The sequence below is a fragment of the Scophthalmus maximus genome, chromosome 14 (genome assembly GCF_022379125.1).
Source record: "Scophthalmus maximus strain ysfricsl-2021 chromosome 14, ASM2237912v1, whole genome shotgun sequence".
NCBI lineage: Eukaryota > Metazoa > Chordata > Actinopteri > Pleuronectiformes > Scophthalmidae > Scophthalmus > Scophthalmus maximus.
Window position 1 is genome coordinate 10,934,759 of NC_061528.1, and position 15,242 is coordinate 10,950,000.

Sequence of the window (15,242 nt, forward strand, 5' to 3'; positions counted from 1 at the left end):
GAGTTAGTTTGTATACAGAATGCACAATGTCGGAGCCCTCAAACTGAAGCTAATGAATGCAATTATCACACGATTCATTTTTATTTTCCTTCTGTTACATCTCACCTTTTGTGATATGTCCAACATACATATCATAAATGTCAATGTTTATTCATGAACAATCAATTAATATATTCCATCTCAACACATTATTGATGGCAATCCAGTGTTGGTATGCTAATTGAATTTCTTTTCCAAATTAAAAATCTGTTTGATTTACAGGCTTTCTGATGAAGCGTATTGAACATACCCACACATATCTGCAGTATTCATGTTTTTTTATTGAATAATTCAAACAACTCAAGTCTGCCTCATCGGAGAGCAAATGGCCTTTAATGAAATGCTTACCAGAAATGTACCAGAATACTTAACAAAATGCTTCAATGGGGAATACAGCATCTAGCCATGTCTGATGCACACACATAATACTGTTATTGACATCTCATATACAGTTTAAGTGGAGAATGTTTTTTTCCAAAAATGTGAGTAAACTTCACACATTACAATCCATTCGTGAGTGAAGATGAACTCAGTCATCATTCTGGCAAATCTTTGGGGGTGTAGCATTGAACATAAACCCAGGTCTTCAGCATGTCGCTAATACTCAGCAATCTGTGACGTGAAGAAAAAAAATCAGCTGTGTCCTTGTTCAAGATAATTTCATCTTTAACAAAGTAGAACAGAGATGTCCGACTGCCATCTGCAAACACATTTAGGAAAAATAAATAACATAGAAAGAGACAAACATAAGGAAAAACACCCCCCCAGTATGCCAGACTACTGTATGTTAAAGTAGCATGCTTACGCCATAAAGTGGAATGCTTTCATTCATTGGCTAAACAGAGAGTGGGTTGTACCGATAGGAGTGCTTTGATTTCTCACTGAGTGCATTTTGATGCAAATATATAGATGAAGATTACAAGGATAAAAAAATTGCGCAAGGAAATGAGTAAAGAATCGAACTGATAACAAAAATTGCATTTGCTTAATTCTTGTAAGAACTTTCAGTACCAGACAGGCGATGTTGTTCATGTGTCCACCATACTCTCGTATACACACACACACACGCGCACACACACAGATTGATGGATGGAGTCTGTAGCACGGCTCCGGTGTAGTGATATCAGCTTAGTCAGTGTTCGTCGGGATACGGGGCTCCCGTCAGGTAGCCGTTGGTCCCATGATTTTTATTGGTCCCATTGGTGCCGTTGTTGTGGTGCTTCTGATTAGGCGCAGGGCTGTCATCCTCATCAGAGCTGGACTCGATGTCGCTGCGGTCATCTTTAGACACCTGAGGAAATAAGAGGGATGGTTGGAGATTGGATTGTTCTCATTCAAATTCTTTTCCGTGTCACTATCTGTGGCAGCCATGCATGATGGTGTTACAAATGGGCTTTTGCATATCAGACAGGGAGTTGTGCCCTGTAATCAGTATCAAGCAACCAGCTGCAGAAGCCGTAAAATCAATTTGCAAACTGAAAATATCGAGATAACTAACTATGACCTTTATTTTCCAATAGATTTCTTAATTGTTCAGTGTATAAAATATCAGAAAATAATGGAACATGACCCTTGCTGCTATCAGCTGAAAACCCACCAATGTTCAATTTCGAATGATATAAAAGCAGAACTGCAACAAAATCTTACATTTGAGAAGCTGGTACCAGTGAATGGTTATTTGAGGCTGCACTTAGGTGGGGTCAGTGATTTGAGTCAGCATACTAATATGTGGTGAGTTTATTTACCATGATAATATGCTAACATTTATTAAGTGGCATAAAGCACACATTGTGCGTTCAGGGTGCTCCTATGTAATTCCCATTTCCCAAGTTGTGAAATTGTGGTAACGACTTAAGGTGGAAAGTGGAAAAAACATGGATGCTGTAAACAAAATGTATTGTATTTATGTGTTTAGAGCAAGGAACAGCTAATTGATACATCTTTCCAATATTTGCATAATAACAAACAGCAAAGAAAAAGGATCAGGTGTGACAGGCATATAAATAATCCATCTTTTTTCTAAATAATAAAAAAAATTGATAGGCAATATGTAAAGTTGCATTATTAATCTAAACTTTTTCTTTCCTCCGCCATGTTTGTGTGCATGATGCCATGAACTCAAAATATTTGAGTTGTTGAATGAATGCCCTAATAGTGCAGCTAAGGGTGATGGGAACCTCATCACACTCACAGGTATTTGGTCATAAATCGAAGCGTTAAACAAATCATAATTCTGACCTGATCATGGTGCTAAAAGGAAAAAGGTAGAATATCACCAAAATTATTACAATTAATTCTGAGCGTGAAATGAATGTACGTTTCTATCTATTATTTGCTGGGATATTTCAGCCTGGGCCAAAGTGGAGGACTGACTGACTGTGCCATCCCTGGAACAATGCAGTTAGTGTGGCAACAAATGCACCGATGAGGTCAGGGCTGACTGACAGCCAGGATCATGAGGGATGCAAATAATTACATGGCTGCCACAGATATGACATCATAATGAAAACGACACTGTGTTGATTGAGCGGCTCCGCTTTGAGGCTACTTACATGTAAGGGATTCCATTTCCCCACCTTGAGGTTTGCAGGTTAGCACAGAGAATAGAAAAGGGAAAGTCATTAGTGGCTATTGAAACATTCGACACAGTATTTATAGATGCACAAGCATCATTTATACCTGCTGTTGCACCCAATCATGCAAGAACAGGTATAAATGGAAGGGTTACGTGAAAAGACAGGAACAGGAGCTGCATGCGGTGACTCACCTTTCCTTTGGATATGGCTCGGCACACTGTCTTCACTATGAGGTAGGACCAGAAGGAGTGGAGGAGCTGCAGCAGGATCAGGAGCAGGTTGAAGACCCACCAGGACGGGTAGGGCCCTACAATCTCCCAACTCTCAAACAAGGTCGTATTTAAAATCCTTCCATAGCAACAGAAGAGTGAGAGAGAGGGAGAGATAATTAACTCGACATTTTTCATTAGGATAACACAAGGCCTAAGAGTGCACTCTTTGAGTGGGGTAATTACTGTGCATCCTGAGGAACAGGTAGACAGGAAAAATAAATGAGGAGGGCTCTGTGCCAGCTCTTGGTCTTTCATGCAGCACCTGGCATTTAATGGTGCATTGATAGCACAAATATACGTTGGTTATTGAAACAGATTTTTATTTATGGTTGTTTATAGTTCAAGGTATGCACATGGATAAATCTAAATGTAATAAAAATCAGACGGTGGAGTAGAAACAGCGAAGCATCATCTGGTTCCATTACATACATCCAAAATTTTACTATCCGTGATAAAGTCCTCCCTGTGCCAATTCTCTTCTAAATGGCTGTCTGAATCATTCGTGGCTGATACTGAAGCCATGGCAACAGCTTTACAGCATTGACAGCTTTACTACAGGTGTGGTCCAGGTTGACGCAAATTTTGTGCTGTTCATGTATCGATGATATCTCAAAGAGAAGCAGGCAACTGCAGCTGCCACGAGTGGAAACTAAATCATGTCTCCCTTCACTTGTAAAGGGCGAGATAACACTGGTGCTGATAGTGGCACGATGACTGCTGTACACACTTTGTAGGGCTAAAACTGATTAGTAGTAACCCTGCAAAAATCACAAAAATCATTATACAGTAATTGGCATTCACCAGCTACTGTAATTAGACTTTCAGTCTGGCTGAAACAAAGCCACAAATAATTAAAAATATTTAAATCTGCCTCTCCTCTCTGGCACAGAAATTTGGATAGACTAGCTTCAATTTAAAGTGCTGAATTAATGTAAAGCAAATTCAAAACTGAAAAAAGCAACACTATCAAAATGATCCTTATGCATGAAAAACCCTTTGATGTTTAAACAATCAGGTGAGACTCTCTAGACACCGTTTTCAATGATAGAGCAATAACCATAACGATCTGCTTTTCATTCGTTGATTTGCCTGGATGTCTTCTAGAGGTTAAAGCTGCTGTAGCCATAGTAACTATTTCTTAGCAACAAAATTCACAGAGATTTGTCTGAATTCCAAACCGCTGTGGATAAAGTAGTTAGGGAAGCATGGCTCTGCCACGCTTTGTCAGGGATGGTCTGCAAAAATTTTAAATCACTGACTACCTGTGTGTGCAAATGACAAGTTAACAGTGCCTCATTAAAGCCAGCCATCAACAGGATGGAAACAATTGTAAACAGAAGGTAGAGTAAGTGAGTGACACTTACCAAACAGGGTAAACCCCCAGTCTGGAGCTTATGAAGAGAACTGCAAACATTGCAAACAGGAGGTTGCACAGAATCTGACATTTGGCGTAGTTGGCCATCTTGGCAGCCTCGGGGGAAAAAAACAAAAAAATTAAAAACATCAACTAAACAAGTGCTTGTAAATTTCAGCTTCATGTAACCTCACTATATCATAACCTTAAGACTATATTAGAGAAGCACTGCACCTTTTCAGGATGTAAGAGTTGTAGTTATATTTATATAAAGTGTATATTCCATCCACGCAACCAGCCAGCCTTGCCCATGTGTTCATCTACAGCATTTCATTCTCCCACCCGTCCTCACCTCTATCAGCACGTCGGCTGCATCGTGGAGACACATGACCAGGGTTCCCACTCGTGCCATGTTGTTCACGTAAGAAAAGGTGATGAGGGATATTGTTGCCACATGGTGCAGGAACATGATCAGGAAATCCTGGGGACACAGATGTCACACAACTACAGAAAGTACTTTTAAAACGTCTTTGCGGCTGTTGGGAGTCACTGCATGCAGGACACGCCCAGAGCTTCTAGTGTAGTACAGAAATGTGATAAAGTGAAAGGGACATGACGACTGTTCGCACGCACGTTGGCCTTGTGTGTTTACACTGATGAAAATTCAGTATTTTTGAAACGACAAGGAACCCGCTTCTGCCCAACATAAACTGAATTTGACGAACCATTGTACAACAGAGTGAAGTCTATTTTCAAAACTACCGCAAGGAGCACTGCATGATTATGGTTACGTGACCCTCAAATGCACATGTGATTATTGTGTGGACCAACATCTATTTTAGTGAGGTGAGCTCGTCATGTGCCAATGAGATTGGCAAAGCTATTGAAAAGATAGAAAAACAGTTACGACACGACAATGATTAATCACCACTAATACGAAAATAGCAAGTACATCATGAACACTGTGGTTTTCCAATCGTGTCTGATTCTGTCAGTGTCGAACTGTAACGCAGCCATAGAGGAACATGCAGATCATTTACTTAAGTAAAAGGGAAAATACCACCGTGAAAATTACTTATTTATTTACAAGCTTATCATATGTTTTGTATGCAAACTCTTAATTTGTAAAGTCACGCGTAACCACAGATAAAAAATGGGAGTGTACAGTGGCATGAAGTGGAATCTACTCAAGTAAAGTACACATTTAAGTACAGTACTTGAGTTAATGTATTTACGTATTTTTATTATTTATTTTACTCTACAACTGTTTGAATTTAAACAATCACCATTGTGGCTATACTAAATATCTCATGAGAATATATGACAGTGTAGTTTTGGTCCCGTCTTGATAAGAGGCATTGTGTTTGGGATTTCCTTCCTGTGGATGCAGACAGGTGGCACGGGGAAGCCTCCTCTAGCAAATCTTTAGCCACTGAAATGCCGCAGGTCAAAGCGCCCAGAACCAGTCCAAAGTAGCGAAAGAATGAGAAGGAGGATGAGAAGGGAAAGCAATGATGCAAAGATACAGAATGAAGGCAAGGCAAGAGTGTGCAAGGAGAACATACTGGAATTGGCAGGGGGTGCAGAGGACCTCCTCAGTGCAGTACTGTGCATGAAAAAACTGAAAGGAGAAACAAAAACAGACAACATGCCAACAGTCAACAAAGAGATGACAGAGTGAAAGCATACACAGCATGGCATCATGAGGAGGGGGAGGGGGGGTCTGTGCGTGCAGTGAGAGGAGTGTGTTTGTGGAGGAGGGGGGTGAGCTAGGGATGGACTGAAGACAGGAAATAAGATCATGGCTGGAAGACATGCAAACGGAAACGTAATGAACCTTTTCTAGTGTTAAGGACACCTCAGGGTGCTTTGCACTACAGGTCACAGTCACCCATTCACACACACATTCATACAGTCCTCCTACATTCCAGTCACACACCGATTGAACGGCAAACGGGGGTCGAATTCCGGGCGTTCAGTGTCTTGCCACTGGGCACTGCAGGAGCCGGGGATCAGACCCTGTGATCAGTGGACGACCCGCTGTTTTTTTTCCCCCTTTAAGTATTCTTGTGCAAACTGAAGTTGAATCTCAGTTCTTACAAACACTGCCCAAGATGGACCTTTCAAATTTCATGTAAATTGTGTATTATATTGGTAATTGGTCTTATATTATGTGTCTAACTTTTCTAGTTCTATTTTTTATTATTATAATTCCATTTTATTCTATTCTCATTCAAACCAGCACTCATTTTGTCTTTGGGGTTCGATTCCCCCTTGTGGATCAATAAAGGATTATCTTATAGTACAATATACATAATACACATGCGATGTACTGACACCTATTACACTCAACCGGTTAATCTATGAAAAAAGACAGACAAGTTACATTTTGAATCAAGTGAATTATGCAGTTATGGATTATTTTGTTCAATATTTTTCAGTATTAAGCCTTCTGTATTTATTTCCCCACCAGTACAAATTCTTGCATGATATAACATGCTAAAAATGAAATACCTTCTTACATTTTTATGTGATGAAAATGTGTTATTTCAGGGAGTGTTGTACAGTAATTCACGGAGTGGCTTGCACAAAAGCATGGATGTTTACAAAAACATACTCTACACAAACTCAATGACTGGGGAAGTTTTTAAACAACTTTTTAAAGATGTTTGACTGTTAATGCACTTTCAGAAAGTTAGAAAAACTGCTAATCCATTTTATCCTTGCAACTTTTTGGTTATCTTACACATCAGTGAGACTATACTGATGCAGGAAGCAAGTGTTCACAGGCAAAAACTTTGCAGTCACGGTACTGGTTAAAAAAATTGAGAGACTCAGAGACAACAATAATAATGTTTCATGAAAAAACAAAACAGTCCGTACTGTTTTCAACTCAAAATGGGCGACTAAATGTGTATTTTTTCCCCCCCTGCAGAGGGTCTTTCAAGAAACAATCATCGATCCATGTTATTAGAGATGCATGCAATATGTCTCGGTGTGACATAAGATCATTCTTACCTTCCTCCTGATGTCTGTGAATTGGGAAAAGAGTAAGGACAGGTAGAAAGACAGCTCCAGTATGTAATAATAATGGATGTCCACAGTCAGGGGCTGCATGAACACACAAAGCAACAGGGTTAAAATTAACACCACAAGTAGGAGTTTTGGGCAATGCAAGTCATCTCACTGTATCACGATGGGTGACGGGTGTTGAGAGACTTTTACCTGGTAGGGATAGTTGTACCAGCACTCTTTAGTGTTCCATAACCACGGAGTCTGCAGAAAATGAAAAGAGTGACTTAAATCAATACGTTTTTTAATCTTTGATACAAATAACATTAGATTATATTTATAGATATAAAACATCATAAAATAGTGATGTTTTATATCCATAAAATAGAGTTCAAAGTGCCCTCCCAAGACAACAATGGAGATAAGCTCAATAATTTGACTCCCGCCCCTGATAAAATCTCATATGTTATATTTAAAACAAATAAAAACAATGTTGTCAATTAACCAAAATAAACCCCCCAATTTTTTTTTTTTTTTTTTTTACACAAAGTTGCCTATAGCCTTTCAATAAAACATGCAGTTGTCATCCATACAGATGGACTTTAATTTTCCCTTGACATATAACACATTGACACAACACATGACCACTGACAAATCAACGTGTTCCCTTGATGTATTCTGAATGAAATCAAAGTGGTTCATAAAAAGCTGAATGATCTTCTTACAGTGCCTACTCTGACTCAAACCACATAGGGTTTACATGAAGTCTTGAGAAAGGACATAATGAAATGAGGACGAAAAGAGAAATGTGCTACTAAAGAATGTGTTACAAGCAAACAGCGACCCATTGCTGTGGCTGAGTTTACGTCTCCTGCACTCCTCTCCGGACATGCTCTATTAATAAACCCCACTGAGAATGGAGCTCGCTGCAGGCACTGCCAGGGAATTAACTTTTTTCACAAAATGCTTTGTCATGCAACTTGTTCCTGTAGAAGACTTTTTTGCCTCTTTTACTATCTCAACTATTGCTCTACTGATTATACTACTCATACGTGTGTAATATATTTATCCATTTCAGCCACATTGTTTCTGTAATGTTCAATTGGCTCATTTGGCACAATGACCATGGTTTCTGAACCCCTCACACGAGTGCCAGTCGCTCTTTGCCAACATCAACAGTTGCAGGGATTTCAAAACTTTCTCAACAGGGATTTACTGGGCGGGAGAACTGGAAATGTAAATGTACGGAAAATGTTAATGTACGGTGGTGTCGTTGTGTCTTGTATTAATAGTAGTCTTTTTATGTAGATACGAAACACAGATGAAACGTCACATGTAAAGTGTGCTCCCTTCCAGAGCTCGAGTAGCATTCCAGTGTTATTTTCACTGACACCAAAAGCCGAATCACAGCCTTTAAACTGCCTAAACGTAAAAGAAAGAGATCTCTTTCTGGTTTAACACAATTAAATTGGAAAAGTCAATTACACCATAACCTCAATTTGACCTCCCAGTCCCATGACCAGGCATCGACCCATTCAGAAACCACAAGATTTTCATGGTGTGCCACGAACATGGCACGTGCCATCTCTAAGGCCGGTGCTCATGTCAAACTTACTTTTTTAAGGAAACGCACTCCATAGGTGAATATGTATAGGTAGAATGTAAATCTCCACCTGAAAGAAATAAAGAAAAACATTTAATGGTATAACAGCAAGAATGGAAGCTGTAGAATGATTTACACACTTACACACTACACCCTGAACAAACCTACCATTATTTTTTGCTATTTTAACAGTTTAATTTAAGGCCCATTTTAACTAAGTAACTTAAAACAGTAAATTAGAGGGGGAAGCAAATTTCAGACTGAAAACTTGAAAATAATAGAGCTGCATCCCATCCTCTAATCAACATTACCAGTGGATGTGTGCAACTTGTACCGTAATGCTGCTTATGTAGTTCGGTTCTCTGGTTCACTGCAGCACACTATGACACTGTCATGCCTGTGATCAGAAATCTGCAGTCTATAGGGCGACTCACTAAAGAATGGGACATTAGATTGACTTAACACTGGCGAGGTGGGTAGGGAAAGTAAAGACACTCGCAGTGTCCAGCCGCAGTCCAGCCTGCTCTGTGCTTTACGTAACCCTGCACATGATTTGGTTACCACATCTGCACAAGGGTATAGGGGAAAGTGATCACGAGGTCTGAGGCAGAGAAGAAAACTGCTTCAGCTGACACTCCAGTGATCAAAGCCTTACTGCGCAGAGAGATGAGAATGTGTACCCAAGTCATAGCAGTCAGTGACTGGGAGGAAGGAGTTAAGACTGGGCAACCTTTCTACACAACTCCGGCAGTTGCATCAGACAAAAGAAAATGTCTTTATGCAGGGAAAAGAAATTTGACTGCAAGGCTTGAAGGACAAATCCTTTGTTGTGTGTTCTTGATTTATTCACAACATTTGACCAGTTTGTCACAAATTAAAATGAAATGTTTGCTTTTTCCAAGTGGATCCAAAGTTCTAAGATGTATAGTCTACATAGTCTATATGTAACATACTGTACACTGCTCAACACAGTGTGATAGACTCATGGAGTCAAACATGTACAAATCACAGCCAGATTTCTGTGACACTGTTCACTCCCATGTCCGTGACACGTCATGTGAGCCACAGCTCCAAACGCGACATGACATGAACAATTAAAAAGAGAGCAGGGTAAATCCATATTAGTCTTCTCAGTTTACATGTCCAGCAGAGCAAGGCTTTCAAGTGGATTTCTGTTCAGCTGTAACTCTTTAATGAAAACTGGACAAATGTGGACGCCATCGTTAATTGCTTTTTTTTTTTGTGCTTGATCAACAGAATTGTGAGACCAAATTAACTGGACGAGTCTAACTGGCATGCAGTTAAAACTGTTGCATGGCAACGGGTTCATCAAGCCCCGCAAGAGTCCTTTTCAAGTGCTGCTCAATTGCTGCTATATATGTACAATCACAATGACTCACAACAGCTTGCCATGAATAGATGAAATCAGGAACAGATGTTTGGTTTTTTTGGTCATTATGAATTATGTTTTTCAGACATGGCGTTGATAATAACTAGTTGTAGAGAAGCTGTTTATTTTCTGCACATGATGTAGCAGCATATAGCCAATTACACCTATAATGAATTAGTGCTGGTGAGTAACTGTGGTTAAAGGAATTAGGTTTGTGTGTTTTGATGAACTGGCCCTGTGAAAAACTAACTTTGAAAACTTTGATTTATTTACATAAGAACTACGATCCTTTCATAAGAGGTTGATTTCACAATAATGAATCATTCATGACACCTGAGGAAACTGTGGGTTTTAAACTGGGACAGATCTGCAAACCAAATATACCTGTTTAGAAAGAGCACTGCCCGAGGAGGAAAATGATTGTACGGGCACCTTTGATTTGATAAAAACAAACTAATGAGGCTGGCTTTATTCTGAGCATAGCACCTAGCTTTAGGATAAAATGATACAAAAGCATGACGTGCTGGCTCATTTAAATCATCTTTGTCACTTCTCCAGGTGGGAGATCTAAGCTCCAGCTGACTGCAACTGTTCGCTTTCAGGTGGTTCAACATTCCGATTAGTCACGAGGCTCTCGCTGTAATCAAAATTCAGTGGTGAGAAAGCCTTGATTTACTCCCTCTTCGCTGTTAAATCAACAGGCACACCTCGACCACTCTTCAGGCATTAATAGTGATCCCTTTCCCATAATTTGATAACCAAATTGTCAAAGTGAAAAAAGCTTGTTAATAGCTAGTTATTTTAATGTGGTGCCATAATGTTGAGCAAAAACAGGGGAGGGGGGGCTGACGTCTCTCAAAAACGCAATGTACAGTATGCAGCTCATCTCTCAGCATGAGTAGAAGCTTGTGCCGAGCACAAACATGCTTATTAGTTGTCAGCTTGGTGTCGGAGCTGCTTCGAGAGAGAGATGTGCTGCAAGCTCAGGAAATCATACACTTTTTGGTTTCGCGGAGGAACAATAATGAGAATATTGGTAATCTCTATAAATAGCATGTCTCTAGAGGTTAAAGGCCTAAATTGATTGTTAGGAATCTACTGCAGACTTTGGGTGTATGTCTGCTGAAAGCAAAGAAAAATAAATGACAAATAAAGAGATAATAAGGCATTGACTGTCAAGAAAATAGTGTTCATGTTTTTTTATAGTAAATGTGACATTTAGCAATGTCCACCCACCTCAGAAATACCAAAAAGACTTAGAGAATAGTTAATCATTTTGGGAAATACACAGAAATTGAACACACTATACTTCATTATATCCCAGGCTATTTCTTGCACATGCATAGTTATTTTGTGCAGACTTGTCAGCACAATGTTGTCCGACAAGTCACTGTGCCTGGCCAATAAATAGAGCAGCAACAACCCCTCACAACAAAAACGTATTGCTTCTACAATTTGTATTATGGTTTGGTATAATGTGCTGATTATTGAGCTTTAGAGGTAATGTCAGACGTGCTGTGTTGCCACTGTCCACAGTCAGGCTTGTTGTTTCTCCCCGTTTCCTGTCTTTGTACCAGACTAACTTAACCGGCCGCTGGCGGTAGCTTCATATTAACATTAAAAAGACAATAGTGGTTTCAATCTCATTTAAATCTCTGCAAGAAAAGGAACGTGTATTTTCCAAAATGGAAAACTACCCCTTAAAAAAAATATTTTGATAAAGCGACACGGCTGCATTAGGTTTTAACATTTGTCAAAAACAATTGAAAACCTTTCCATAAATAGTATCTGAGGCCAAATATAGATATTACAAGATAAAACAGTAACTATATTGGTGATATTACGTTTTGTCACCGAAACACCCTCTTTTTTTCATCTTGAGACGCTTTGACTCGCATTCTTTTTTTTGCTTATAGGATCATTTCTCTGTTCCCAGTGAAAGTGGAGAAGAGAAAGAATAGAAGAAGATGCGATCAGACAGACGGGGCTATTGAGGACATCAAAGCAGGATCCTGCCCCAGCCTGTCCTGACCGAGAACAAGGAGGGAAGGAGGGGTTGGCAGGTAAAACTACACTGTAAAAACTGTTCGTCTCACTTTAACTCCTCACATGGTCTCATGTTGTTTCTTTAAATTGAATTCACATTTCCAAACACAAGTAACTTCTGTCGCCGCGGTGAATTAATACTACTCGTATCACGTCATTTCCTTTCTAGAACTGTTTCTTGGTATAACATCATAACACCTGTTCTAAATGAAATTCATGTTCTGTTGCGAGGAGAGGTTGCTGTAGTTTACTTGCGATGGAAAAAAAAAAATCATTACTTGAACTTGTTGGACAGGCTATGGTTACATGTGGGGGGGAAGAGGCAGTAACAATAGCTGGCAAACACACTCCATGCCGAGTCTTCATTATTACCAGACCAAATGCGTCTGCTACATACTGTCTGCATAATGAACAGAACAGACAACAGATCAGCCGTCCTGACCACTGAGAGACAAAGAATGCTATCGCTCTGCGACAGCTGTGCACGAGGGCATAATTGGAACACAATCGCTGCTCCGAGGACCGAAGCCGTTTGGAGAATTGCATTGTGAGCAAACTAAGACCGGCAACCGGGCCAAACTATTGCAGGGCCCAGTGTCGCCTGCATTCAATTACGCTGTCGGCACATAACAGCTTTGGTTGCCTAAACAGAGCAAATGTCAACAGCGGGTTTTTTTTGAAAAGCCCATAGAGGAGCACAGCACCACTTTCTCCTTGTGTGCAAGAAAGCCAGCTCGCTTTTTTTTCAGATTCCTCTCCAAAGTAGTAATGGGAGTCTAGTGGTCTAATCAGCCGACATGGTCCTCCTGAGTGAACAGCAGCCTCGGGCAGATCAGAAGCTGTGAGGCTCTCTGTGTCTCAAACTGCCAGACTGGCTCTACTGGTGTCAGACATGACTCTGCCCTGACAGCCCCGCTCGCTCACTGGCCTTTAACATCACACTGCTAAGTAACTACAATCTCCCTGATGGCAAACGCTCTACTGCAGATTAGCCAGTTCTCTATAGCAGCATGAGCGGGTTGGTCGGTTCGCACTGGGACATGTTGGGCCATTATCCCACAGCAGCGCCAGCGCTCGTGTTGCAATCTTCCCAGGCCATGTCGGAGACAATAACAGTTGATCAAACCCGATGAAGCTTTATTTGGGCTGGTAAAGGAGCACAGAAGCATTTCTGCCTCCGTTTGACTACAAAAGATAAGTACAGCTGAAACGATTGGTCGATTATTTGATTAGACAAGAAAAATAACCAGCAACTGTTAATAATCAGTCATTTTTCAAACAAAAAGGCCAAATATTCCAGTTTGCAAATGTGAGGATTTGCTGCTTTTCTCTGCTTTATATCATTGCAAACTGCACATTTCAGGAATAAAGCAATGTGACGATGTCATCTCAGAACAAATTGTGATGGGAATTTGTTTTTAAACTATATTTTGATATTCTGGAGACTAAATGATAATCACTACATATATAATAATATTATCATAGCCCTAAAAGACCACATTGAAATTCATACCAGCCTTTACTCAAACAAAATATGGTGTCTTTGTGGACGTGTGAGTTTAAACAGCCTTCATTTCCATACAGTATGAAAATATCACTGTGGACATCAGGCCCTGCTTTTACTACAGTCACGGTTTCGTTATTGATGAGTGGTAATGCAGTGCAGTCTGTTTAAATTGGTCTTCACTTAGTGCAGAAGCAACCAACAATAAATTCACATTGCACATAAAGAGCAATAAAGCCCACACGATTTTTCACTCTGATTGGATACGCACGTCAGGCAAGTTTGTACAAATTCGTTTTCAAAAACTTGGATGTTATTACATTCGGAGAGGACGGCTTGCAGCTAAGTTGGGTATAACGTGCCGTGGTGTTGAATGTAATTCTCCTTACATGCTTTCGCAGAATCGAGCGAGGGTGCTGGGCTTCTCCTGGTTGCGCCGCTGTCTGAACCAGCGTTGGATGGTCCGCACGTCCCAGTCGAGCTGCTTGGACAGGCCTTCCAGCCTCTTCTCATCTGGGTGCTGGCAGGACAGGATAAACAATACATGTGTTAGCTGTTTAGCTTTCACAAATTGCAAAAGGTGTAACAGAACATAAAACAAGAAACACTGAGATCACACGCTCCACCTTGGTGATTGCAGTGAAAACCTTCTCGAGGATGGCGTTGGGTTGCGCCTTTTGCGGCCCGTTGGCCTGGATCTTTAGGCCCATGGCACATGGTCTCGCGATAAACCTGCAAGAAAACGATCGGAACAAAAGTCGGCATCAAAACAGAGGCGGCATCACGGAGGTGGTGTGGTTGCCTTGTTCACAGTCAGAGATGGGGACACGAGGCGTTCGATTGTCAGTGCAGTGTGCTGTATATCCGTACTTTCTCTGCTGCCGGTGGGTAACAGATTCTCCATTCTTCTGTTCGTCTACATGGGCATGGAAATATGTTGGCTACAAGTTGTATTCATTGGGTGGAAGACCCATATGTATTTTTGACCATATAAGACGCATGACAGCTTATGTGCAGTCGGAAAACTATCCAATCACATTTGGTAAAATCTGCTTTGCCCACCACGAGTAGTGATGGGCGCAGGCAGAACTTGCTCCTCAAACTGTCAAATTGGTATCTGAATGAGCTACATCTGATGATATATACAGCACCACATTGATTCAACACCCACAGGAAAATACCAGGGCTGCTGCATATCTGCTGTCTGACGTAATATCCACTATTTTAATAACACACTTTATTTTTCAGGGATTAAGTCTGACCACGGCTGGAGGGTTTAGTGTGGAAGTTTGAGGCCTCGGTCACTTCTCCCTACAGAGAGACTCCTGACCCACATACTGCATGTGCGTGACCGGCAGCATCATGACTCGGTGCCTCGCTGAGATGTGGCTGATTGTACAAGCACAACTGGGCCAGGGGAGTTCATAATGAGGAAACATGCAGGAT

At 40.7% G+C, this 15,242-nt stretch overlaps 1 protein-coding gene across 1 annotated transcript in view; it reads right to left on the reverse strand.

The window, feature by feature from the left end:
- Nucleotides 1-300: 300 nt before the first annotated feature.
- cers6 (ceramide synthase 6) overlaps nt 301-15,242 on the reverse strand; it is a 15,484-nt gene continuing 542 nt past the window's right edge. Inside the window, exons 2-11 of the mRNA XM_035603573.2 lie at nt 14,423-14,528; nt 14,186-14,316; nt 8,869-8,926; nt 7,467-7,517; nt 7,260-7,352; nt 4,594-4,722; nt 4,252-4,358; nt 2,807-2,963; nt 2,592-2,615; nt 301-1,330 (exon numbers count right to left, since the gene is read on the reverse strand). Of these exons, the coding sequence (XP_035459466.1) occupies nt 1,172-1,330; nt 2,592-2,615; nt 2,807-2,963; nt 4,252-4,358; nt 4,594-4,722; nt 7,260-7,352; nt 7,467-7,517; nt 8,869-8,926; nt 14,186-14,316; nt 14,423-14,528 (1,015 nt within the window). The 3' untranslated portion in view covers nt 301-1,171. The remainder of the gene's footprint in view (nt 1,331-2,591; nt 2,616-2,806; nt 2,964-4,251; nt 4,359-4,593; nt 4,723-7,259; nt 7,353-7,466; nt 7,518-8,868; nt 8,927-14,185; nt 14,317-14,422; nt 14,529-15,242) is intronic.